This window comes from Brassica napus, chromosome C9 (genome assembly GCF_020379485.1).
Source record: "Brassica napus cultivar Da-Ae chromosome C9, Da-Ae, whole genome shotgun sequence".
Taxonomy (NCBI): domain Eukaryota; kingdom Viridiplantae; phylum Streptophyta; class Magnoliopsida; order Brassicales; family Brassicaceae; genus Brassica; species Brassica napus.
Window position 1 is genome coordinate 8280269 of NC_063452.1, and position 26327 is coordinate 8306595.

General features: G+C 32.4%; 3 protein-coding genes across 5 annotated transcripts; 2 read left to right on the forward strand and 1 right to left on the reverse strand.

The window, feature by feature from the left end:
- Positions 1 to 1345: 1345 nt before the first annotated feature.
- On the reverse strand, positions 1346 to 2197 carry LOC106349971 (glutathione S-transferase T3-like). Its single transcript, XM_013789927.2, has one exon. The coding sequence runs from the start codon at positions 2195 to 2197 to the stop codon at positions 1346 to 1348; it is 852 nt and encodes a 283-aa protein (XP_013645381.2).
- Positions 2198 to 8058: 5861 nt separating this feature from the next.
- Positions 8059 to 14530, forward strand: LOC106347050 (transportin-1). Of its 2 annotated transcripts, XM_013786541.3 has the most exons (30): positions 8059 to 8344; positions 8697 to 8984; positions 9080 to 9169; positions 9294 to 9371; positions 9455 to 9535; positions 9637 to 9687; positions 9837 to 9922; positions 10070 to 10136; positions 10236 to 10292; positions 10382 to 10411; positions 10492 to 10551; positions 10653 to 10766; positions 10836 to 10949; positions 11042 to 11140; positions 11218 to 11343; positions 11421 to 11495; positions 11575 to 11646; positions 11777 to 11887; positions 12183 to 12266; positions 12476 to 12583; positions 12668 to 12769; positions 12936 to 12998; positions 13077 to 13151; positions 13240 to 13311; positions 13413 to 13537; positions 13627 to 13678; positions 13760 to 13828; positions 13921 to 13980; positions 14079 to 14175; positions 14281 to 14530. In XM_013786541.3, exons 1-29 carry the CDS (start codon positions 8162 to 8164, stop codon positions 14157 to 14159), a joined length of 2673 nt encoding a protein of 890 aa, XP_013641995.1. In that variant the 5' UTR covers positions 8059 to 8161; the 3' UTR covers positions 14160 to 14175; positions 14281 to 14530. The 2 variants fall into 2 exon arrangements, with proteins under 2 accessions (XP_013641995.1, XP_013641994.1); XM_013786540.3 differs by having other exon boundaries at positions 14079 to 14530.
- A 2192-nt stretch (positions 14531 to 16722) lies between these two features.
- LOC106351491 (tetracycline resistance protein, class A) lies at positions 16723 to 24289 on the forward strand. 2 transcript variants are annotated; one of them, XM_013791288.3, is made up of 14 exons: positions 16729 to 17041; positions 17275 to 17386; positions 19938 to 20050; positions 20124 to 20246; positions 20893 to 21101; positions 21192 to 21264; positions 21359 to 21445; positions 21533 to 21613; positions 21728 to 21760; positions 22014 to 22067; positions 22170 to 22211; positions 23702 to 23780; positions 23874 to 23944; positions 24043 to 24289. In XM_013791288.3, exons 1-14 carry the CDS (start codon positions 16871 to 16873, stop codon positions 24133 to 24135), a joined length of 1341 nt encoding a protein of 446 aa, XP_013646742.1. In that variant the 5' UTR covers positions 16729 to 16870; the 3' UTR covers positions 24136 to 24289. The 2 variants fall into 2 exon arrangements, with proteins under 2 accessions (XP_022552678.1, XP_013646742.1); XM_022696957.2 differs by lacking the exons at positions 23874 to 23944; positions 24043 to 24289 and having other exon boundaries at positions 16723 to 17041; positions 22014 to 22051; positions 23702 to 23732.
- The last annotated feature ends 2038 nt before the right edge of the window (positions 24290 to 26327 follow it).

Here is a 26327-nt window from a genome sequence, read left to right on the forward strand (position 1 = left end):
GAAGTATTTATAGAAACTAGAAAATGTATCTTGTGATATTTGAAGTATACATCTTGTGATGGCATCTTGTTTTCTTGTGGAAGAAATAAACAACCCATGTGACTCTTGAGTACATCTTGTGATACTATAGTACATCTTGTGATACTAACAAACAAACAACCCATGTAAATAGCATGTGAGTCTTGAGTAGCTTGTGATATTTTGGTTATTTTTACTACCAGCAAACGAGAAAGACATGTTCATCTTTCATTAGACTTCTAACATAGACATAGAGTTCATTTACACTTTTAACATTAGACATAAGAGTTCATTAAGACATCTGATTCATTACACATGAAACATAAGACATAGAAAGAGTTCAAATCCATTACAAATTACACATGAGTTCAAATTCGACACAAATTACACATGAGTTAACATGAGTTCAAATTACACAAAGCCGAGAAAGACTTCAAAGAGTTCAAAGCCGAGAAAGACTTCAAATCCATTACAAATTACACATGAAACTAAAACCATAACTCATTTGATTTACTTAAACATGAGAAGCATTCCTATTAAAACTAATACGAAAACCATTATACCAACCAAGTATTCAAAGCCATTGGTAAACTTTGATTTCTTCTTAGCTAACTCACACACCATCTTCTCTACCGTATCCAGTTTCTGCTGAGTCTCATAGTCACTCAACAAGGCTAGAGCTTCTACCTTTTCAGCCAATTGAAGTGTGTGTATATCTCTGGCTCTCATCTCCTCCATAACCGCCACATCCCACCATTTCCATACATGGCACTCTCCATCATCAACATTATCACAGTGTAGTATCTTCTTCCCGGATCATTTCTAGTGTAAGATGTGGCTAGAACAGGTTGACTACCACAGTAGCATGTCAGCGGAAATCCAAACTCAACATCGGGTTGAGGAGGATACTGAACCAGCTCACCATAATTGTACCTTATCTCAGCTTGGTTTCGATGTATAAGATCTTCTGTCTCGCTGTAGATATTGTCAGATGTCTCCCCACCATACTCCTCTGATTCAGAAGGCTGGCTATATCTATAGTCATGTCCCATGTTCAGCTAAACCTGGAGAAACAAAAGACAAGGTCAAGATATTACAAAGAAAGGCTTAAATGCTCAGAAAAAAATTGATTTGGCTCTTATACAAATTACACATGAAACAAAACCATAGAAACAAGACATCATAAAAGCAAACATGAGATTTCATTATTTCAAAGGTGGTCATAGAAGCAAACATGAGTGGATCTTATTACAGACATAGTTATTAGAAAGTTAAAAGCTAATTAGGACATTATTGTTTCAGAAATACTGGGCTAGAAGCCTATTCTTCACATTTCTTCAGCCTCACTGAGTGGATCGTTTTTTGCAAGGAGAGTGTCTAGTATGGCTAGCTTAGACAGCTTCTCCTTCATCGCCAAATCCTCCTTCTTCATTTCCCAAATGCTCTTATACTCATCAACAGTCTTCCCTTGAGCTGTATTCCTTCTTGCTTTTGCAGCCCTGATACCTTCAGGGCGGGTCTCATTATCACCAACATTGACAGATGCTTGGGAACCTTCGACACAATCTTTTCTCTTTGAACTCCCACTAGCCTTAGGAGGGTTAAGGTTAAGCCATTTCTGGTCATACCTCAACACACACCATGCATGCTCAAGGTTAAACTTGATCTTATGATCAGAGTAGAAGATGTCGTGAGCCACATTGAGAACATCATTCTCGTTTTGACCACTGCAATTTTGTCTCTCTGCGGCTGCATATGCGCCACAGAACTTGTTGGTTAGATCATTTATTTTGTGCCACCGCTGCTTCAAATGTTTATGTTCCCTCTTTGCACCACCGTCTGTACCATGAGGACTTGCAGCGAAGTATTCACCAACTCTTTTCCAGAAGTTCTGTAACTTTTGTTCATTGCCGACAATAGCATCCTTGGATGTGTTAAGCCAGGCACTGATTAGCACCTCATCATCAGCTGGTGTCCATTTCTGTCTCTTCCCACGCTCCGCGGGTGTGTCTTCAGGTGGAGTTGGAGCCTCAGACTGTTGGGAACTGAACGGAGGGATTTCTGATGCTCCAGAATGAAAACTCTCATAAAGAAAGTTTCCATTGAGAACACTTTCGTGTTCACTGTTAAGAAGGCCTAAATAGCCAGAAGACTGGCTATATGGAATCCTTGAACCCATAGCACTAGAAGAGAGAAGGGATTATAGAAGAGAAAGGTAAATTGTTTCGGGTTTTACCAGAGAAGAGAGAAAGAAGATGATGGAGATTGAAGGATAGCTTGAAGGATGGTTGGTGTTTAATAGGAACTGTAATAAGTAATAACCATAATGACCTAACCATAAACTACGAAAGTCAAATCAGAGTTATTACACATCTCGTCAATCATACTATACAATTCAATTCACTTACTTTCCATTAAAATAAAACAGGATTTGGTTGCAAACAAACTAGATTATCATCTCACTACATCAAATAAGACAGGATTTGGTTGCAAACAAACTAGACTATACATACAAGATTACATCTATGAAATTAGAGTTCATGCCTACCAAAGTCTAATCAGAGTTACTGCACATTTACACAACCAACCTTTACAAGTGATTAAGTTACCCAACCAACCATGCCTACCAAAGTCTAATCAGAGTTCATGCCTACACGTTTTCAATCCGACTTATCAATTCATTAAGTGGAGCTACTAGTAACAACTATTGGAGTTCAAGTGAAAGTGAATTACCTTGTACTTTCGACGAAATGGTTGTTATTCTTTGAATTGTTAATTATCCGGGTTATTGAGAGCCAAACGAACCTCACCTAATAGCAGACTCACAATCAAACGAAAAAATAGATATCAGTTTCATCAAATAAGTAATGATTTTGCAAACAATATACCACAAATAATCACACAGAACAATATATTTTACAACTTCACCATACTCTCTCACAGACTAGAAAGACGATAATATATTTTCAAAACCCTAAAGTTACACTAGTTTTCACTATATTTTACGCAAACACCAAACAGACAATCAGACACGGCAATCATAACCAAATATCAACACATATCACAAAGCCGATTCAAAATTTTGAAGACACTATATCTACAACGACAACAAAATCCTCATCCAAGGAAGTAGATCGACAACGACAACAAAATAGATACAAATACTCAATAAGGTGGAGGAACACATACCTTCTTCACCTTCGTATTCAGTAAAACGCTGTCGGTGAGACAACAGATCCTCTATACTGCGTTCGAAATCAAAGAGAGGAGAACCGTCGAGACCGAAGCGCCGTCGAGACAGAAGCCCCGGCGAGAGAGAAGCAACGTCGCGAGAGAATTTCCGTGGAGAGAGATCCACCGTCAAGAGAGACAACATATCCTTTGTACTGCGTTCGAAATCAAGGAGAGGAGAACCGTCGAGACTGAAGCGCCGGCGAGACAGAAGCGACGTCGCGAGAGAATCGTCGTGGAGAGAGATCCGCCGTCGAGAGAGAATCGCACTGTCAATCGCCTTCTCAATCGCCCTCGCGAGATAACCGACACACAAACTGAAAGACAAACTCAATTTGATTTTGCCCTAAAAATCATCGGCCATTCCCAACCTGACATGTGCCTCCTAAGGACGACTACCAACACATCTTAACTAAGGGACGTCCCAAATATAATTCGGTCTTTTTGATTTTCTTTTCGGTCCAATAATGTTAAGGACGTGGTACTTGGACCGCGATAATGTTGCTCTTAACTGATTGTTTTTAAAAAAAAATACTTTTGATTACGTTTTTCGTAATTTTGAGATACCACGGTCAAATATTAATATTTGTATATAAGTTTTTTTTTTTGGGACAAATATTTGTATATACATATGCATTTTGAAACTTCATGTTAATAATGCATATTAACTTTTTCATTGATGAAACCCAAATTTACATAAAAACTAAAACAATATAATAAATCATTTTCACTGATATTAAAAATATTTATTTTATTTTAAGTATTTTTAATAACAGTAAATTTTAATGTATATTTTCAGATCATTATTTCTATAGTAAGAGATTCTTTAAAAAAATAATTGAATAACAAAAATTCTGTTAATTTAATCTAAACTAGGGAATAATCCGCGCTACGCGCGGAACTATATTGATTTTCAAAAATTAATTATTTAACTAATCTTACTGTTTTATATCAAATGCTAATACTAAAATATATTTTAATAATATTTGCTTATTATTTATTTTATTTAGGAAAAATTTGGAAAAATACATTTATATGAGATTTTAATTTGAAAACTACACCATTCTTTATAATTTTTGAAAACTACACTTTTGTATATGTAAATTGACTAAATTGTCCAATTTGAATATTAATCAAACTTAATAATTTCAAAAAAATAAGATAAATCAAAATCTTAATAATATATCTACACACCACCGCATATCTTACAGTTTTATTGAAAACAAAAGAAAACCAGCTTCTCGTGGGTTAGTATCTTCTCTGTAACAAAGCATTGTCTATTTGTTTCATAGTTTATTCTTCTTTTCATTCATAAGTTTTTTTTTATTTTTTCATCAATTAAGTGTAACTCAATTTCTTAAATTCTCATTTTCTCTTCTTGCACAAAGCATATCTTTCTGTTTAAAATTCAGAGAAACGTTTAAAAAAAAAAATATCAGAGGAATAAATTTACAAAAGATATATATATATATATATATATGTAGGAAATGACGTGATTACTTTTGTATATGGGGTATTAGGGTTGTTGTGCAACTTTGTTTGTCTAAAAAAAATTAAAGCTTATACAGATAAACTTCTTAATAAAGATACCAACACATCATAATTTGTTTCTTTCATAACATCATTGTTATTTTTAAAACTAATTATAAGAAAAAAATTGTTATTTTAAAATTTTAAATAATAAATAACACATTCATCTCAAACATAGATTTATCTTAAATATAAATAATTATACTATTATTATTACTTTCGGATTTAATTTTATTTATTAAAATATATAAGTGGATAAAACAGTTTTTCACATCTAATAAGATGTAGTTTTCAAAAAATAAAATAAAAGGTGTAATTTTTAAATTTCAAACTGCAAATAGAGTATTTTTCAAATTATCCATTTTATTTAACATTTTCAGATATATAGTTAATAACGCTAGATGTTTAATGTAATATTCTTATTTCTTATATTGTATATTTACTTATTGTTTAGTTTTTTATTATATTATATATTTATTTATTCTAATATTTTTTCTTTTATATTAAATAACAATATTAAAATCAATTTTTAACGTAATATTTGTATTTCTTCTACTGCATATTTACTAATTATTTTGTTTTATATTGCATATTTACTTATTCTAATATTATGATAGTTGTTTAATGTAATATTTATATTTCTTATATTATTATTTTTTTCTTACTTATTTCTTGTTTTTTTAGAAAGGGCTTTATTTATTCTTTCTTATATTGTATATTTACTTAATCTAATTTTCTTACTTTTATATCTAATGGTAATATAATGATAAATGTTTAATGTAATATTTTTATTCTTTATACTGTATATTTACTTATTATTTATTTTAATAATATTATAGATGTGTATATTTACTTATTCTAATATGATAGATGTGTATATTTTATACTGTATATTTACTTATTATACTATATATATACAATTTTTTTGATATATGCGTTTAATGTAGCTTTTATATTTCTTATATTGTATATTTAATTTTTTTATATAGTATATTTATGTATTTTAATATTATGATAGATGCTTAATGTGATATTTTTATTTCTTATATTGTATATTTATTTATTATTTTTAATATACATTTTTATATAGATGTTTAATTTAGTTTTTCCATATATTTTATATTTACTTATTGTTTATTTTTTCTTATATTGTATATATATATTTATATATTCTAATTTTCTTGTTTTATATCAAATTATAATTTATGATAGATGTTTAATGAAATATTTATATTTCTTATATTATATATTTCGAAATTATTGATATTTTCTTATATTATATATTTTCTTATTTTAATATTATGCTAGATGCTCAATGTAATATTTATATTTACTTACTATTTATTTTACTGTATATTTTTCAGTTCGATGTGTGATTTAGTTTTTTTATTTCTTATATTGTATATTTACTTATTGTTTATTTTTTCTAGCTTTTATATTGATTTTCAAAAGTTAATTATTTAACTATTTTTATTTTTTATTTTTTATATTTATTTATCGTCTGTTTTGTAATACCACATGGCTTCTTTGGAAAAAATAGATTTTTATATTTATGTTGACGGTATATGAAAAACATTTAGTTTTTAATATGAAAAACACATAATTAATTGTAAAATGATAAATCCTTATAAATTTAACAATTTCATAAAAACTAATGCAATGTTACAATGAAAATATAATTCTTTCACATTCTTTTAGATTCCTATTATTGATAGATTAATTTATACCAACACTATTTTGACTAATGTAGTATTTACATTTTTTATATTTTATATTACTTTTTAATGTAGTATTTTCATTTTTTAAGTTGTGTACTTACTTATTATTACTTTTTATATATTATATATTTACATATTTAAATATATTTAATTTTTACATTTTAAGATAGATGTCTAATGTAGTATTTTTATTTTTTAATTTTTTAATTTACATTTTAAGAAAGATGTTTAGTGCTTAAGGTACTTTTTCCAATTTTATATTATGTATTTACTTATTAATATTATTTTCATATATTATATGTTTACTTAATATCTATATTTTACATTTTAAAATAGATGTTTAAGGTTTAATGTACTTTTTTCTATTTTTTAAATTGTGTATTTACATTTTAAGATAAATACTTAATGCTTAATATATTTTTTCTATTTTCTTATATTATGTATTTACTTATTAATTTTTATTTTTGTATATATATATTTTTTTAAATTGTGTATTTGCTTATTATTTTATATATAATTCGTATATTATATATTTACATATTTAAATGTATATTTACTTATATTTTTGTATGATTTAATGTATATATGATAATAATGTGTAGTATGGTAATGTGATTTAATGTAATAAGGTAATAATATTAGTCACGCCACATGGCTTATTTTCGAAGAGGGTTCTAAAACGATGTGGACGTTCTCTAGAGCTTCGATTAGTCACTTTTATTAGTATAGATAGATTTAATGTAATATTTATATTTTACGTTTTAAGATAGATTTTTAAGGTTTAATGTACTTTTTCTATATTTTTAAATTGTGTATTTACATTTTAAGATAAATTTTTAATGCTTAATATTTTTTATATTATGTATTTACTTATTAATATTATTTTTGTATATTATATATTTTCTTAAATTGTGTAATTACTCATATTTAAATATATAATTCGTATATTATATATTTACATATTTAAATCTATATTTACTTATATTTTCGTATAATTTAATGAATATATGGTAATAATATGTAGTATGGTAATATGATTTAATGTAATAAGGTAATAATATTAGTCATGCCACATGTCTTATTTTCGAATAGGGTTTTTAAAACGATGTGGACGCTCTCTGAAGCCTCGATTAGTCCATTTTATTTATGTATTTACTTATTAATATTATTTTCGTATATTATATATTTTCTTAAATTGTGTAATTACTTATTACTGTATATATAATTCATATATTATAGATTTACATATTTAAATCTATAGTTACTTATATTTTCATATGATTTAATGTATATATGGTAATAATGTGTAATATGGTAATGTGATTTAATGTAATAAGTTAATAATATTAGTCATGCCACATGTCTTATTTTCGAAGAGGATTTCTAAAATGATGTGGACGCTCTCTGGAGCCTCGATTAGTCTCTTTTATTAGTATAGATTATCTTAAATTGTATGACAAAAACATAAATTAATAAGTTTACCAAAAAAAAAAACATAAATTAATAAGAAAAGCCCATACAGAAACTTTAAAGGAATTTAAAACCCATCAAAACCCAAAGCAGCGTCTTCGTCTTCGTCTTCGTCCTCTGTCGTTTCCAATCATATATTTTCATCTGCCCCAGCTCACACGAGCGAAACTTCACCCTTTTTTGCCACCACAATCATGGCGGCGACGACGGTCTGGCAGCCCCTAAACGATGGCCTCACCGAGATCTGCACTCTTCTCGAACAGCAGATTTCTCCTTCCTCCGCCGTTGACAAGTCCCAGATTTGGAAGCAGCTTCAGCACTTCTCTCAAATCCCCGATTTCAACAACTATCTCGTCTTCATCCTCGTCCGCGCCGAGGTTCGTGGCGAGAGATTTCTCTACTCTCCCTCTGTCTATTGACTCAATCTACTATTGGTCTTTGGAGTTCGGATCGTTGGTTTCATTTGCCTATCGGATTCTCTTTGTAGCTCAGCTTTAGTTGATCCTGAGTTTCCGTTGAATCGAGTTTGTTAGAACTTTATAATCTCTGTTCTGTGGCTTTTCTTGAGAACTGATTTGCTTTCAAGCTAAGCTGCGTTTATATGATGTTGAGGAAGATAATAAGTCTAGCTTGAGGTTCCTGTATTGCTGTTACGTGATTGATTAGGTTTATGCATTGTATTCTCAACATATGTCTCCTAGCTGATGTGTACCGGTGTGATTGATTCAGGGCAAGTCCATTGAGATTCGTCAAGCTGCTGGATTGCTTCTGAAAAACAATCTGAAGGGTGCGTATCCATCCATGTCTCAAGAAAACCAGAAGTACATCAAGTCTGAGTTGCTGCCTTGTCTTGGAGCAGTGGACAGAAACATACGGACAACTGTTGGAACCATCATCAGTGTTATTGTTAACATAGAGGAAGGTTCTGGGTGGCCTGAGCTTTTGCCAGCTCTTGTTACTTGTTTAGACAGTAATGATCTGAATCACATGGATGGTGCGATGGATGCATTGTCAAAGGTATGTTCTTTTTCTTCTTCTTTTTGCTTATTAGCTGTGGTATCGTTGGAGTGTTTTTCAAAGTTTTGGTAATATCTACATGTCTTGTTGATCAGATTTGTGAGGATATCCCACATGTATTGGATTCAGAAGTGCCTGGTTTAGCAGAGCGCCCTATCAACGTTTTCCTGCCTAGGCTATATCAGGTAAGCATCTCATCACAGATTTCTAAATTCGGTTGTAGCACGTGCTGGGTTCTAGTTTGATTTCTTTTTTCTTACTGCTGGATTGGTTGCTGTAAGATTTATTGCCATTATTTTGTTTGATCAGTTTTTCCAGTCTCCCCATGCTTCACTGAGGAAGCTTGCCCTGGGTTGTGTGAACCAATATGTCATAATAATGCCTGCTGTAAGTATAAGGAAGATTGTTTTAACACATTATTTGTTTTCATTCGTTTAAGGGACTGGACTGTAACAAACTATGATTTGCAGGCTTTGTACAATTCTCTGGATAAGTACCTTCAGGGGTTGTTTCTCCTTGCCAATGATCCTGTAGCAGAAGTCAGAAAATTAGTACGCGACTTGTTTAAGCTTGTGTCACATGATTCAGTCAAATCCTATCTCATTTCAAAGTTCTTTTTCTTATGTATAATTTCTCTCCTTATGTTTAAAAGGTCTGCGCAGCATTTGTGCATCTCACAGAAGTCCTTCCCTCGTCTATTGAGGTATTTTTCATTGCTGATGGTTTTAACGTACACAGTATTTTAAAACTACTCTTAAGTGTCGCTTTTTAGTAAGTACTTCTTATGTTTAGTTCGAGTTATTTGACTACCCTGCATCTTATATTTTGCTTCTTCCCTTTTCGTTTTTTAAGCCACACCTAAGGAATGTAATGGAATACATGCTACAAGTCAACAAAGACCCTGATGAAGAAGTGGCTCTCGAAGCATGTGAATTTTGGTAATATGTTCTTTTCTTTGTTTGCTCTATAGATGGCGGTTGTAGACCTGTTTTTGTCTTATGTTCTGCAGTTTTTCCCCCCTTTTTCCTGCTTATTATTCCATCCTTGTACTCGTTTGTTCTCAGAGCTATATTGTTGTTTGGCAGGTCTGCATACTGTGATGCTCAGCTGCCGTCAGAGAATTTGAAAGAGTTACTGCCACGCCTAATTCCAGTATAGTGATGCTTCTCCTTTCTTCAGTATATTTTTGGGCGCACAATCGCTTGCTCAGCGGGTGTAGTTTGAAATCTTTGTAAAATATATCTGTTTTAGGTGTTGCTGTCGAACATGGCTTATGCAGATGACGACGAGTCGCTTTTGGATGCTGAGGTTATTTTTCTGTTGAATCTATTTGTTTCTTCACCTTTCACGATAAAATTAACCATCTTATATCATATGAAAACTTTTCATTTTTGCAGGAAGATGAATCTCAACCAGATAGAAATCAGGTGCAGTTATTTGTTCTTGTGACTTTGATTTTTCTTATTAAAAGTACTATTGAGTTTTCATTCATTTGGTTCCCCAACAGGATTTGAAACCTCGTTTTCATACATCGAGACTTCATGGATCAGAGGATTTTGATGACGATGTACGTGATCTACTTCTTTTAGTGTCATTTGATATTTGTATAGATGTTACGTATGTTTGTAATTCTATAGATCCTTCTTTAATGAATATCTCTGAATACAGGATGATGACTCGTTTAACGTGTGGAATTTAAGAAAGTGCAGTGCAGCAGCTATTGACGTTCTCTCTAATGTATTTGGAGATGAGATCCTTCCGGCACTCATGCCCCTTATTCAGGTAATCGTTATTCCTCTATATCTTTGTAAATTTATTCAATAAACTAAACCCTGTTCTTCCATGTTGTAGGCAAAATTATCAACTTCTGGGGACGAGGCCTGGAAAGAAAGGGAAGCTGCTGTTTTGACCCTTGGGGCTATTGCTGAAGGCTGCTTTAATGGTCTTTACCCTCACTTGTCTGAGGCAAGTTCGTTTTTGATCTACATCATCTCATATCTATCATTTTTCTCCGCTCAGTTCAAGTAGATCAATATGCTAGTGCCTTAGTTCTGCAGATCGTAGCATTTCTTCTTCCTCTTTTAGATGATAAGTTCCCTCTCATACGAAGCATATCTTGCTGGACGCTTTCTCGATTTGGCAAGTATCTTATCCAGGTATGATTTGAACAGGAGATTTCGTGCTTCAACTGCTTCCAACGATCTTTAGATGATTCTCTCCTTCTCTTTTATAGGAAGGTGGCAATCCGAAGGGTTATGAACAGTTTGAAAAAGTTCTTATGGGTCTTCTCCGCAGACTCTTGGATTCGAACAAGCGGGTCCAGGAGGCTGCCTGTTCAGCTTTTGCAACTGTTGAAGAGGTACCTATTGGCTTTGGGTTTTGATAACATTTGTGGATGTTTGTTGACCGTGTTAATTATTCTCTGTGAATATGTAGGATGCTGCTGAAGAGTTAGTGCCACACCTGGGAGTAATACTGCAGCATCTAATGTGCGCTTTTGGGAAGTATCAGGTTAATCCTTTGCTGGTTATTATCTACTTCAAGCAAATGTTGCTATACGTCTACCTAACATACAATTTTCATATCCCAGAGGCGGAACTTAAGAATTGTGTATGATGCTATTGGAACACTGGCAGATTCGGTTAGAGAAGAGTTGAACAAGGTATGACGATTGGGTTTGTGTAAAGGTTAATATGCTCTCGTAAATTTGAGCTCCTTGACGATTATTTTTTGTTCCATACACTGGTGCTGGTATAAATTTTATTGCCTGCTTAATATTCTTCCTTCTGCAGCCTGCTTATCTTGAAATTCTGATGCCTCCACTGGTCGCAAAGTGGCAACAACTTTCAAATTCGGATAAAGATCTATTTCCGTTGCTGGAATGCTTCACATCTATTTCTCAGGTATGGGCTATTTGTCAAGGCCTTCGAAATATCTGTAAAGTCTTGAATATGTTGCACCAATGAATCTAAGATAGTGAAGATACCCAGGTTTTAGTAGTCTTAAGAAAACTGAAAAAGTAATATGGAGTTGTTGGTTAGCTAAGAGGCATTATTGAAGATTATTAGTTAAGCCTGAAATTGCTACTAATAGTAAGAGATAACAATTGTGAACATCAGACAATTTCATCCTGACAGAGTGTTAAGACTGTTTGAAGCCTGAACTATATGTCTAACAAATTGTGTTTCCATCTTACAGGCTTTAGGTGTAGGGTTCGCTCCATTTGCTCAGCCTGTTTTCCAAAGATGCATGGATATCATCCAACTACAACACATGGCTAAGGTTTCATTCAGAATTTGGAATTTTATCTAATTGGCGAATTAGAACTATCTTTTCCAGTTTACCTTACCTATTATACTGCCTCAGCTAGATAGCATCACAAAGCTTGAGTATAGAAACAGTTATTCATATTTTACTGAAGCATGTACATAACTATTGCACGCATATGTTTTTTTTTTTGTTTGATGAAAGCTTGCTTGTGGTATTTGTAGGTTGATCCTGCCTCTGCTGGGGCTCAGTACGACAGAGAATTCATTGTTTGTTCTCTTGATTTACTTTCTGGACTTGCTGAAGGGCTTGGCAGTGGGATAGAGTCTCTGGTACTGACTTTCCTCGATGTCTTGCTCGCGCGATTTTCTGTTCATAAGTTCCCTGAGACAACCGCATATATTACTCTTTTTCAGGTTTCACAAACTAATCTAAGGGATTTGCTTCTCAACTGTTGCATGGATGAGGCTCCTGATGTCAGACAAAGTGCGTTTGCTCTCATGGGTGATCTTGCAAGAGTAAGCTGCATATTCTTTTACATTAAACAGTGTCCTTGACAAAATTAATCAGCCGGGGAAGTCTTACACGAGAATAACCCGTAGTTATGTGGTATCATATGCTATAGTTTTGATACTTTCTGCTACATATATTAGTGTAGTAATGCCGTTTGGCTACCACTGACAGGTATTCCCGGCCTACCTACAACCCCGTCTGATTGAGTTCCTTCAGGTTGCAAGCCAGCAACTGGTTGGTATTCAAGTTTTACTCTTGACTAAATCAATTCTCTTTTTTTATTTGTATTGATCATATCTATTCTTTGTACAGAGTACAAACCTCATTGGAGAAAACCTTTCTGTGGCAAATAATGCTTGTTGGGCCATTGGAGAATTAGCTGTCAAGGTAATACCAAAATACTAATTTTTGCTATCGAAGCTTGAAGTGTTTGGTTAAGGGCAGACTTGTGAATGATATGAACTGAATGTTTCAGGTTCGTCAAGAAGTTTCACCAATTGTGACCAACGTTGTCTCTGCCCTAGCCCTGATTCTTCAGCATGCAGAGGTGACTCCCGCAGCCTATTTATTCAAGAGTCTTTTGGCCATGCCTGAGTCTATCAACTGTTATATCTGACGACTATGCCTAATTTTGTTTTCTTGTGACAGGCTGTTAATAAATCACTAGTTGAGAACAGTGCAATTACCCTCGGTAGACTAGCATGGATTCGTCCAGACCTCGTTGCACCTCACATGGAGCACTTCATGAAACCATGGTGCTTGGCATTGGCAATGTTAGTGAGCCTTTTGGTTTTGAATTTAGAGTCTTTACACTCCCAACTGCTGCGCCGTACAACAGTTTCTTATTATACTTTCTTTTCAGGGTACGTGATGACCTTGAGAAAGAAGATGCATTTAGAGGATTATGTGCAGTGGTATTTCTCTCGCCTCTTTGCTTAGTGTTTGAAACATGTAAATGAAGTTTGTTACTTACGAGTGTTCTCCATGAATTTCAGGTAAAAGTGAATCCATCAGGAGGTGTCAGCTCACTTGTTTTCATATGCAAAGCCATTGCAAGCTGGCATGTAAGTGAAATGAAACCAAATGCGACTCCCTGCTAAACTAAATGTCGCTGCCGAGCTTTCGAACTATTGGTTGACAAGCCTTTTTATCACAGGAAATTAGAAGTGAGGACGTCAATAGCGAAGTCTCCCAAGTGCTGAACGGCTATAAACAAGTAAGCTGTGCTGAATTCAAGTTCAGCTTTTAATCACTTTAAGCACTGGCCTCACTCATAATGATTAATGTCTTTTGAATTCATCTTTTTGGGTTCAGATGCTTGGAAACTCATGGGCGGAATGTTGGTCTGCTTTGGATCCTCCTGTAAAAGAAAGGCTTGCGAGATATCAAGTGTAGTATTGATTGTACACCGGTTAGTCTCAAATCAGAAAGATCTGCTCTTATCTTATTCATTGCAAAGAACAAATAGAGTTTGAGCAAGAAGAAAACGCCTGAGACACCATTTTTCTTTTGCAAGATTAAACGAAAGGCAAAAGAGTCACAAGAGAAAGAGAGAAACAGTAGATAGTCTGATCTTTGTGGGGTTCTTCTTATAACATGGTTGGGTTAAAAAACAAACAATTCGTGGATTCGATTCTTCCTTGGCAACGTGGTATGGTGGTTTGAGCAGTTTTGGACATGTGGATTACCAATAAGAAAAAAAAAATGTGATTGATAGTGTTGTGCTTTATTGATCTAGCTCTATTATGCCAATACTAATTACTACTCTTCCCTGTTGCGTTTACATATGAAATCTCTTAGATTAGTCCCATGCCAGCCACTATTGTCTCGGGACTACGACAACTCCCGAGCACAAATTTAATCATACTTGGTCACCTTTCTCGTCAGTCCCTCCTAGTAACTTTTATCTTCGGCCATGAATTGCTCTACAAGTGTTCACATGCTATCCTACAGTAGGATTCCTACCGCCACAAACTGATCCTCCAAGAACTGACAGCATGACCTAGTTTTTTGACGGAACTAAAAAAGTTAGCTTCTATATAAATAAGATTTTAGGATTTCAATATTGTCTACCATTCACGGGCTCAACCAAAACAGTTGATTCATTAACCAAGACTACATATTTTTTTGATGAAGAAGAAGGCGAGACACGAGAACTACACTTACACATTTCCTACCCCTCAACTTGCTCTTGCATCTGCTGCGATGGATGATGAGGAAACTAATCCCGATTGCTGAAAAAATAAAATGTGAAGCTGTCTTTGTCCTCTCTTTATGTGTCTTTGTTTATGTCATTTTCACTTTGCTATTTACGAAGAGGCTCTGTTTCAAAGGTCCAAAAGTTGTTGTATGTGTCCAACTCCAACCTCACTTTTGTCAAATTGAGTTCAAGCCTTCGGATTTTATCCAACCCGAGTCACCATGAGTGTAATCTTATCGATTAGTTTTCATTAGCCAAACCAAACAAAGCCAGGTTTTAGTTTTAGCAAAGTTATATCCTCAAGTAAACAATACTGAGCCAGTGAGAAGATAACTTAAAAAAAAAGACTAAACATTACATTTGTTTCTCTTGCTTTGCTTTATAGCTCACACACAATCGAATTGACTGATGCTTGTTACAAAACCCTATAAAATTTTGAACTTGGTGTGAGTTTCTAATGATCACCGATGGACATTCCGATGAATTGATCAACTCAATAGGTACATAACTCAACTCCAAATCAGCATCCGTTTCTTTAAAACCAAAATCCTCTATAACAATTTTCTGTAACTCTTCCGATTCCAAAGCAAGTAACCTTTCTCCTTTCTTTTTATCAACATTAAAACTCTAACCCTAAGCTATGACCAATTTCCAAACACCAAATGAAACATAGATATGAATCATGGTAGAAACAATGTGAAATTTTTGTGAAAGTTTTGTGAGCAATCAAAGGAATATGAAAAGGGCGTGAGAAGGAGGGTTATATTACATTTTTTTTTTAATTTTGATTTTTTTTCTTCAAAATTTCATTTTTTAATTTCGGTGTTTTTCATATAAGGAAACAAAATATTCCCAAATATACTTTTTCCATATTTTTCGGAACTGATTATGCTTATCCGTAGAATACAATAAATCTGTAGAACTCGGTTTCTACTGGTTTTTAGATTTATAGTAATGTGTAGATTTTGATTTCTACAAGTTTTAGATTTCTAGTAAATCACTAGAAATCGGTTTCTACAGCTTTTAGATTTATAATTATGATTTCTACAGATTTTAGAACGATATGTTAAGCGAGGAATGTGTGTTTTAAAAAAAAATAGAATACTATTATTTTGGTAGATCACGTATTCTAAACATAGTAGATTCAATGAAAAAATGGAATTCATGTTCTACTTCGTAGAATACAAATTCTACTTTTATGTAGAATATAATCTGAAATTATAATTAAAACATTTTTACAGCTGGAAAAAAATACAAGTAAGTTCATTTAGGTATTTCATAAGTACTTACTAATTTTCAATTTTTTTTAGTTTATAAGACTATTTATTTAATTTATTTTCCAAAAAATTAAAAGGCATTAGAGGCAAAAATGTAAATGGTACAAAATATAAATTAGCCTAATGAGACATAGTTACCATTTTTTTGGCCAAAAAAAATAATTTCCCCCGGCTTTTTTTGATGTAAAAAAAATGTTACGAAAGAAAAATCGATGCAATCTGGAAAAGCTAAGCGATTGTAATGAAGCAAAATGTCTTTTGTCTTTTACCAGCCTCTCGGTAAAGATTTATCCTTTCTTCACTGTTGCGCTGGTCACATATATTAGTATATGCACCATGTAGTTCCAACTATTAAGGAATCTACGAATATTTCTTTTTCTTTTACAGCGAATCTGAAAGATTACATGAGATATGTACAATACGAATATATTGCAACATCTTAACAACCGCACTAGCGTCGGCTAGGGTGATACAGATGGCCTAATTATAAAAGTTTAATCAAGGGTTATTAAATTATTTAACAAAAATGAAACTTAATATATGTACATTTGCACGTGGATATTTAAGATAAGATATAGGTAAGAGTCAGAAGTGAGGAGAACTAGGAAGATAGAAGATAGATTAGAGAGATGGAAGAGAGGCTTGGAGGGCTAGCACACATGTTGACGACGGTTTTCCTGTCATCATTCGCCGGATTCTTGGTAAGGCCGGTCATGACTGACGTCACCGTCGCTGCGGTTTGCTCCGGATTAAACGATTCGTGCTCTCTTGCCGTTTACCTCACCGGAGTACACCAAGTGGTAATCACGTCTACTTATATATATGTGCATATTGGTCGTTCACTGTCATTGTTTTCAATCTTCAGTCTCTTCCTTTTTTCTGGTTAGCGACTCTTTAATTTTTTGTCAGAACAAATGTTTTCAATAACTCATGAACGTCTTCAAATTTGTAAGAAATTTCAATAATATAAGAACTTTTTAAAGATCAAATAATTAATGCATGTAAACTTTTGTTATTCCAATGGTGGAAAAAGACAGTGGGACTTGGGACAATGGTAATGATGCCGGTAATCGGGAATCTAGCCGACAGGTATGGAATCAAGGCATTGCTTACGCTTCCCATGTGCCTCTCTATAATTCCTCCAGGTTCTTTATTTTTTCTCTAAACTTAAGCTTTGAATTATAGTTTCAAACACACATAAATTTGCATTTACACAATTAATCCTAACCTTTAAGCACAGGCTAACCGTGATTAGTTACTCACTTTGTTTCAACTTAAGTTTCGCTCTAGGTAAATTTCTTATTATAAACTAAATGTCGTTTTATAAATGTAATGATGTTTTTTTCTCATTTAATCCTAATGAAACTAAAAATAATATACCATCTGTTTCAAAACGATACAATCCGTTTCAATAATATACCATCCGTTTCACACATTAAAAAACACATTAAAACTTAATTGCAAATGCATTGTTTTTTGTGAATAACAATTTTCCATAATTTTTAGCCAATAGAAATCCAATAAACACCATTAATTTTTTTGAATTTTACAATTTCTTATTAAATAATACACTGAAAATGTAAAAAATGTATCATTTTGAAATAATTTTTTTTTTCTAGAATGCGAATCTTTATGAAACGGATGGAGTAAATATTACCTCCTCTTTATATCAATTTAAGTGGTGTTTAAGGATTTTTATTTTGTTTCATATTAAGTGAAGTTTTCACTATTTTAGATAGAATTTAGTGTCATTTAAAATTTGTGACTAATTACAAAATACTGTACTTTTTTTATTGGTTGAACTATTTTTATTTAATGATATTTTTATATAACCAACATAAACTACATAAAATTTTCTATTTTCTTAATTTTTATGTAAAAACCTTCTAACGCCACTTAGAATAATACAGAGAAAGCATGTAATTTCAACGGTTAAACACAAAGTTGTACATTTAACTATTTTCGTCATTTTTACGGAAAGATTTTTAATGGCACAGTTTATAATTTGAAATGGAGGAACTTTATAGGCATCAATAATATTGACTACACTACAAAAATTAGCCCGACTTTTCACAGCCATCGAAAATATTTACTACTCTTTTAAATTCGTTTGTGCATTGTTTTTATTAACTCGGTTATTACTCTGTAAACCACAAACTGCAGTACAGCGGCTTTTTAATACTAACAAAAAAATTGTAGCCAATTGTGTATCAGTATTGTAGACATCTAGTAGAGAAGCTAAACAGCAGCATTGTGGCAAAACCCCACATGAGTTCTTAAAACAACAAAATACTAATTTTTTTAATCAAACTTAATTACTGAATTAAATCTAATTTTTTTAAATAAAATTTAACCACCACAAAAGTGACATCTAGACAATAAGGTTTGGTGGGTTTCTAATAATGTCTAAGACAAGATACTTTCTCTCTCTAACTTTTCTTCTTTTTATTACCTTTCACCTGTAAGAGCATCATTATCCTCAAAAACCCATTTGGGGTTTCTTAATTTTTTTTTTTTTCTTTTACTCTTTTGAATTTAGAAAAAAAAAATTAAAAACGAATCAATCGCGAGCCGCCACGTGTCAGTGGAGCCCGCGAACAGTGTAAGAAACCCTTAAAGACCGACTACTATTTAGTAGTTTTGGTAACCGGTTTCTTAAAAAAAAAATGGATTCTACGCGGGACCCACACGATAAGAACCCTTCTAGTATACTCGGATAAAAATGCTCTAATAAACTGGGTAAGAATCTATTGTTAGTCATGCTCTAAGGTGCATGAGATGTGCACCCATACCATACAATTATAACCCAAACAAAAACATTAAAAGTTTGTTAGTTTAGGTGGTAAAATTTGTATCTTTAATATCCTATTTCAATAATCTCATTTGCATTTATTATTATTAATAATGTACCAATACATTAAAAAATAGATTCGCTCCTTGTGGACAAGTATAGTGCTAACTTAAAAAAGGAGATCCTCAAACACGTCTATCTCGTTTTGCCAACCACTCGACCATTGTTTGATTCTCTTTATAGATTATAAAACAACAAAATCGTCTGATTTATTTATATTTTTCTGTGGGCATCATCTATTCACAATTAGACAAGTACTGTATAGTGCTAACTTAAAAAAGGAAATCCTTAAGCACGTCTGTCTCGTTTTGCCAACCACTCGACCATTGTTTGATTCTCTTTATAGATTATAAAACAACAAAATCGTCTGATTTGTTTATATTTTTCTGTGGGCATCATCTATTCACAATTAGACAAGTACTGTATAGTGCTAACTTAAAAAAAGGAAATCCTTAAGCACGTCTGTCTCGTTTTGCCAACCACTCAACGATTGTCTGATTCGTAGCTCTTTATACAAGTAGGTTATAAAACAACAAAATTGTCTGATTTGTTTACATTTTTCCTATTGTTTTTCTCTTCTTCTGTAAAGTACATACTATTTTGTCAGGTTTTGAAATCAAATAGTAGGACAAAACTCGTGAAAATCGGCAAACAAAATTCAAATATATATATATATATATATATATATATATATATAATTTGACAAAATGACATGATATGTGAGATATATTGAAACAACGATTAAAAAATTGATTTGCCAAAACAGTTGATATTTGGCTAACCTTTGTTCCTCTTTTGATTTTGTTTATTGACACATGTTCCTAAAATGTAGTAACATTTTGCAGCAATATTAGGGTATAGAAGGGATACATTATTTTTTTACACATATTATGTGATCAAGATTATATTTGATATGGTCTGCCAAGGCACCGTTGACTGTCTCGCTCAGGCTTATGTGGTAAATATTTTGTTTTATTTCACTATGATCTTATTTTATGATATTTTTGTCTCATTAAAATTTGTTTTTTCAGGCAAAAAATATTCATGGCACACAAAGAATATCAATGTTTGGAGTTTTAGCAGGTGTCAGATCAATTTCCGCAGTTTGTGCAACATTTGCAGCTCGTTTTCTACCCACGGCTTCGACTTTTCAGGTATCGAATAATTTAGTAACAATGAAATATCGAATGAGAGACAGCCTCGAACAATGATTCAATCTGATGGACTCATTATTATCGCTTTGTTATTGGTTATCTAACAAGAATATATAGAAGGAATTAAAATTAAATTTATATTACATCATCAAAAATATAATATAATATTTTTAAAAAAGATATTAGTCAATGAATTTTAAATTAATATAACAACAAATATGTTATAATTTGTGTCAATATAAAGTGTACAGGTTCTTGGAATTTATGTGAAGAAAATTTATTCTTATATAGAATCATGTAAGAGGCTTATGTGTAAAAGAAATTTTTATCTTATATTGAATGATGTAAGAAATACTATAAAGAATATGTGAAAGTTATTTTCATTGTTATTTTATCCATATTATGAAAGCTAAAAATTTTATTATTTCAAGAAAATAGTTTTGTGACTGCAAAATTGATAAATATATATAAATAAATAAATAAATATATATATATATATATATATATATATATAATTTTTAGAAACTGATAAATAATATATAAACAAGTAGATTACTTGTAGATTTTCAAAATAAACGGAAAAAGATAGCATATGTCAAAGTGTAGGAGCAATATATAAATACAAGAGATCATTATATTTGTTTAGGTTACCGCTTTATCATTATTCGTTGGCCTGGTGTACATGAGAATTTTCCTAAAAGAGAGGTTACACGGTGATGATGAAGATGGCTATGATGGTTGTGGTGATGAAAGGATGTTAGCAGAGCCAATTCTAAAAAATGCTCCAACTAAGACACATGTCTTCAACAATAAGTATTCCTCTTTGAAAGATATGGTCGCCTTGATGAAGAATAGGTACGTTATATATAGTGTATGCATGGTGGCATCTATATACACACACATATATATAATCCTAAATAATTAATATGAATTCTTATAACACAGTACACTCGTTCAAGCATTGGTCGTTACATTTTTTGTTACCTTCTCACAAAGTGGAATGGAGTCAGCTTTCTTGGTTCTCATCTCCACACTCTTTATATAAGAAATCCATTAATTTATATATATTAAACTCCTTTTAATTTTATATTAAACTCTTTTTATTGATACAGTATTTTCTGAAAGCCCGTTTTGGGTTTAAGAAAAATGACTTTGCTCAACTCTCCCTGTTGGTTTGGATCATTGGCTCCATATCCCAAGTAATAACGTGTAACTATCGTACAACATCGTTTATAATCTGAATAAATGTTATTCATCGATTGTGCTGTTGAAATTTGTTTTGTTAGTTGTTTATATTGCGGATATTGGTTTCTGCCATTGGAGAACGTAGGGTATTATCAACAGGGCTTCTTATGGATTTCTTCAACGTAAACATTCTAGAACTTTTTAATGTTAATTTTACTCCATTTAATCTACACACTAATCATGAAAATCTATAAATAAAATAGATAATGAATTTGGTTAATGCTTTTGTCGCGCAGGCAGCAATTCTCAGTGTTTCATGGTCACCATGGGTGAGTCTGTTTAAACTAGGACCTTCTCAGAGGAGTTGCTCATATATACGCATAAGCACATATATACCCTTGACGAAATTAACAAAATTTACCTATAAGTTAAATTTCATTTTGAAAAACATATACATATAAAATCAATATATATTATATTAAACTCAGTCTTTCTGAATGTTATTGAGCTGGCGGTTTGAAAATTCGTTCTATGTTATTGAGCTGACGGTTTGGTTTGGTTTTGTTTTTGTGCACAATGTAGGTTCCTTATGCCGCCACAGCCCTAGTACCCGGAGTGATGTTTGTAATGCCATCTGTAAGATGTTCTAGCTTAACATTCTATTTGTTATAAATTTTTTTTTGTGACACTCTATTTATTATAGTTTCACTTAAAATATAACTTAAAATATGGTTTCAGATTTATGGTATTGCCTCGAGACAAATTGGGTCCGCTGAACAGGTAAGACCGCAAAAGTTATATTTTTCTTTATACACTATAATATTAATATGTACGTTTGCACATAACTTGTAACTAGTCTTGGATGGTAGTATGGTTTTTAGATAGTCACCGAATAGCCATTTTCTTAAAAGATGCACGTCCCATCTAAGAGTGTGCATTCGGATATCTGGATTTGGACAGGATATTTCCGGTATAGCCATATATGGTATTTCGATTCTAGAGATTTTGGTACCGATCAGATGTTTTCTAGTTTTGGATTGGGATCAGTTCGAGTTCGGTTTGATGTTTACTTAAAAATCCAATTTATTTAGTTTTAGTTTGGACCTGGTTTAGATCCGGATTATATCCAACATATTTAGGAATATCAAAATTTCTCATTTAAAATCCGAAATGCACAAAATAGCAAAAAAATACTCGATTTATCTAAAACAATGAATATATTCAAATTTATAATTAGAATTTTGAGCATGTTAATAAATATAAAAAATTAATATAGCAATTTTATAAGTAAATCTTTATACTTTTGATATGCCCGGGTATCCATAATTTTCTGTTAGGATTTTGAACCGGTTCTTGGGATGTAGAAAGTTAGGTACATGTCACTATGTCAGATATTTATATTAGATCGAGTTTGATTTGGTACCTTCAAATTGGGATCAGTGACATCGGTCTAGTTTGAATCTTCGGATCCGGATATTTTCCCGGGCCTACTTCTGTCCAGTGGCGGAGCCACATTGAATAACAGGGGGCAGCTGCCCCCAACTCATTTTAAAGATTCAGTGTAAAACATTGACTAGTTTTCAATTTGCCCCTCTATCTTTTAACAAACCTATCCTTAGTTCTATGCATAATTTTATTTTGCCCCCCCCCCCCCCCCCCCCCCCCCCTCCCCCCCACAAATATTTTCTCTGGCTCCGCCCCTGCTTCTGTCATTGGTTGTCTAAACAAATGCGTGCATATGCAGTTAACAAATCTCCCAAGAGGAATCCATGAGTCGGTACACTTGATCCTTTTAGGTCATCTTAGGGTTTACACGAGTCGTAGTACGACACTTATTAAACCTAAGTCACAATTAATACCAACTTCTTCTCAATCCAATCGTCGTCACTAGAGCTTGCATCGTAATACCCCAAATTTTTGTATGTAGACGCACTAAATTCTGGTGACATGTAACATTGATTAATTATTTTAGATTTGTCTATTAATTTTTGTATGTAGACGCATTAAACTCTGGCATCCATATATTTTATACAAACATGATAACGTGCTTTTGTTGCTACAGGATATAAATTCCGTGTTAATAGTACTGTCACAGTTGGTAAAGTATTTTATACATGGTATAAGAGTTATACATATATATGCTGCTTTCATTTGAATGAAAAAAATACACTTAACATCTCACACAAATCTTTTATCTTTCTCATTAAAGATCTTGTTAAACTTCCACAGCTTCTACATAGTATTCGTTTCATATTTCCATATCCTTTCAGGGGAAGGTCCAGGGATGCATATATGGGGTAAAGTCATTTGCAGAAGTCGTGGCTCCATTTGTATATAGTCCATTGACAGGTATGTGAAGATATGAGAGTGGACTTACAATACCATTCATTACTAAGTTCTAATGAAGACCTCTAACAAGTAAATGATTTGAGTTTGATATAGCATTGTTTCTCTCCGACAATGCACCGTTCTATTTCCCTGGATTCAGTCTTCTATGCGTCGCCTTATCTTTGGTATATTTTACATTTTCCACCATCTTATCCACCAAAACTATGTTGATTATAAATGTATATATTAGTTATGCATGACTAATATTTACTTACATGCACAGATGATCGGCTTCCTTGTGAGTCTTCTGATAAAAGATGTTCCCTCTTCGTTAATGAACAAAACAATTGGCAGCGCTTCAAACGAGGTAGCTTGACAAGTTAATAGTTCATGGAGCTATATGTATATATATAAATATGCTGTAAGATTTTTGTGAATGTAATGAATGTTCTAAAATACCAATATACTATTAATCTTACGACATAATTTTGTCATTGTAAAGTAATAGCAAAACAGTACATTTTGTTGAATTTATTTTTCCAACTACAAAAGTTTCATGAATTTACTATTAAGCAGAATTCAAAACGAATTAAAAGACAAATGGTACACATTAGCGACACAAATGTCACAACGAACATATTTATTTTATACACACATTTAGTTCATAATATATAGATTTATTTTATTTTAGAAACAAAAATTTCACAATTGTCATATTTATTCTATTTTTATATACAGTAATTCGTGACTACTTAATAGTCAAGTTCGAGATTTTGTTAGCCGTGAGTTAAGTGGTTCGGACCTAGCGAGTTGACATAAAATAAGAGATTAGTCACTTATTCGTAGTTTTAAGCATTTGGGTTAAGTATCCATATTATATACGTACAATACTTACAATGTAACTCGCCGGTTCAGATGATTATTATGATTCTCGCTAAGCTACAACCATGGTCGACCTTTGCATTTGTTATCTTGTTTTTCTTTTCTTTTAATTATGGGTGGGCGTTCGGATAACCATTTTGGTTCGGTTCGGATCTATTCAGATTTTAATTTTTCAGGATTAAAAATTCCAGCCCCATTCTGATATTTATAAATTTCAGTTCGGGTTTGGTTCGCATTTTTTCGGGTTTGGTTCGGATTTAGATAATCCATTAAAATTAGTTTTAAAAAATAATAAATCATATAATTTAAATTTCTAAAAAATAATATATAAAATATAACTTTGAATAATTTATGCAAAAATACATAAACTTAACGTATAAATTGGTTTAACTAGAATATTTGGAAAGAGAACCAATAGACATTACAAATGTTTTTAGTGTTTTGAGTATTGTTTAGATATTTTAGACATTTAATTTTGATTATTTGATATATTTTCAAATATTTTGAATAACTTCAAAATATCTTATATATTTTAAATATTACATATATTAAATTTAAAAATAATTAATATATTTAATTTTAGATATTTTATATATTAAATCTAAAAATAATTAAGTATTACGTGAAATACTTCCGCTTGAGTCGGATTTAGTTCAAGTTTTCTACATACCAAAATTTTAAACTCATTCAGATATTTAACTAATTTCGGTACAATTTGTTTTGAATCAGATTGGTTCGTTTCTTCGGATTCTGGTTTTCAGCCCTAATTTTAGTGAAATGACAAAATTTTAATTATACAATCGTCTTTTTCCTTTGACGTACGATTTTATCACAGCCACCGCCATCTTTTCTCTCATTTATCTCAGGTTTTGAATAATTTTTGGCTCGATTCTTTCCAATCTTCATAGATCTAACTAAAACAGTGATTTTTAACATAAATCATAACAAACACGAAGTTTATCGTCGAATTGCCACGGTGGTTGGTAGTTGCACATGTAATCGCCGATAGGATTAACCGATTTTTACAACATACTATAAATTTAGGATGAACCTAGAGCTGCAAAATAAGTGGGCAGTACGATGGGCGTCCATGTCTATATATATTTGGGCTTCCATCAGTTATACAGATATTTCCAGATGAGTTTTAAATGATCAAAATTGGGAAACCAATTAATCTATGGATGTTTGTGGATTTGGTTAATATGAACATGGGCGATCCAATTAAAAAAAATTTCTAGGATTTCCAAAATTTGGGAGAAAATTGGAAAAATCCATTTCATCGTGAAAGAGAATTTCTGCGACTCCTTTGGCGATTTTGGCGATTGATACTGAGTTCCATCGGAGAAAGTCTCTCCGTTCATCTCTCCAAAACCGTAAAATCAAGTTTTCCCGCCAAAACCGCAAAATCAAGTCTTCACGCCAAAGCCGTAAAAAGTTGAGTTTTCCCACCAAAACCGTAAAATCAAGTTTTCCCGCCAAAACCGTAAAATCGAGTTTTCCCTCCAAAACCGCAAAATCGAGTTTTCCTGCCAAAACTGGAAAATCGTGTTTTCCACCAAAACCGAAAAATCGAGTTTTCCTGCCAAACCCGAAAAGTCGAGTTTTCCGCCAAAACCGTAAAAAATCGAATTTTCCCGCCAAAACCGTAAAATCGAGTTTTTCCGCCAAAACCGGAAAATCGAGTTT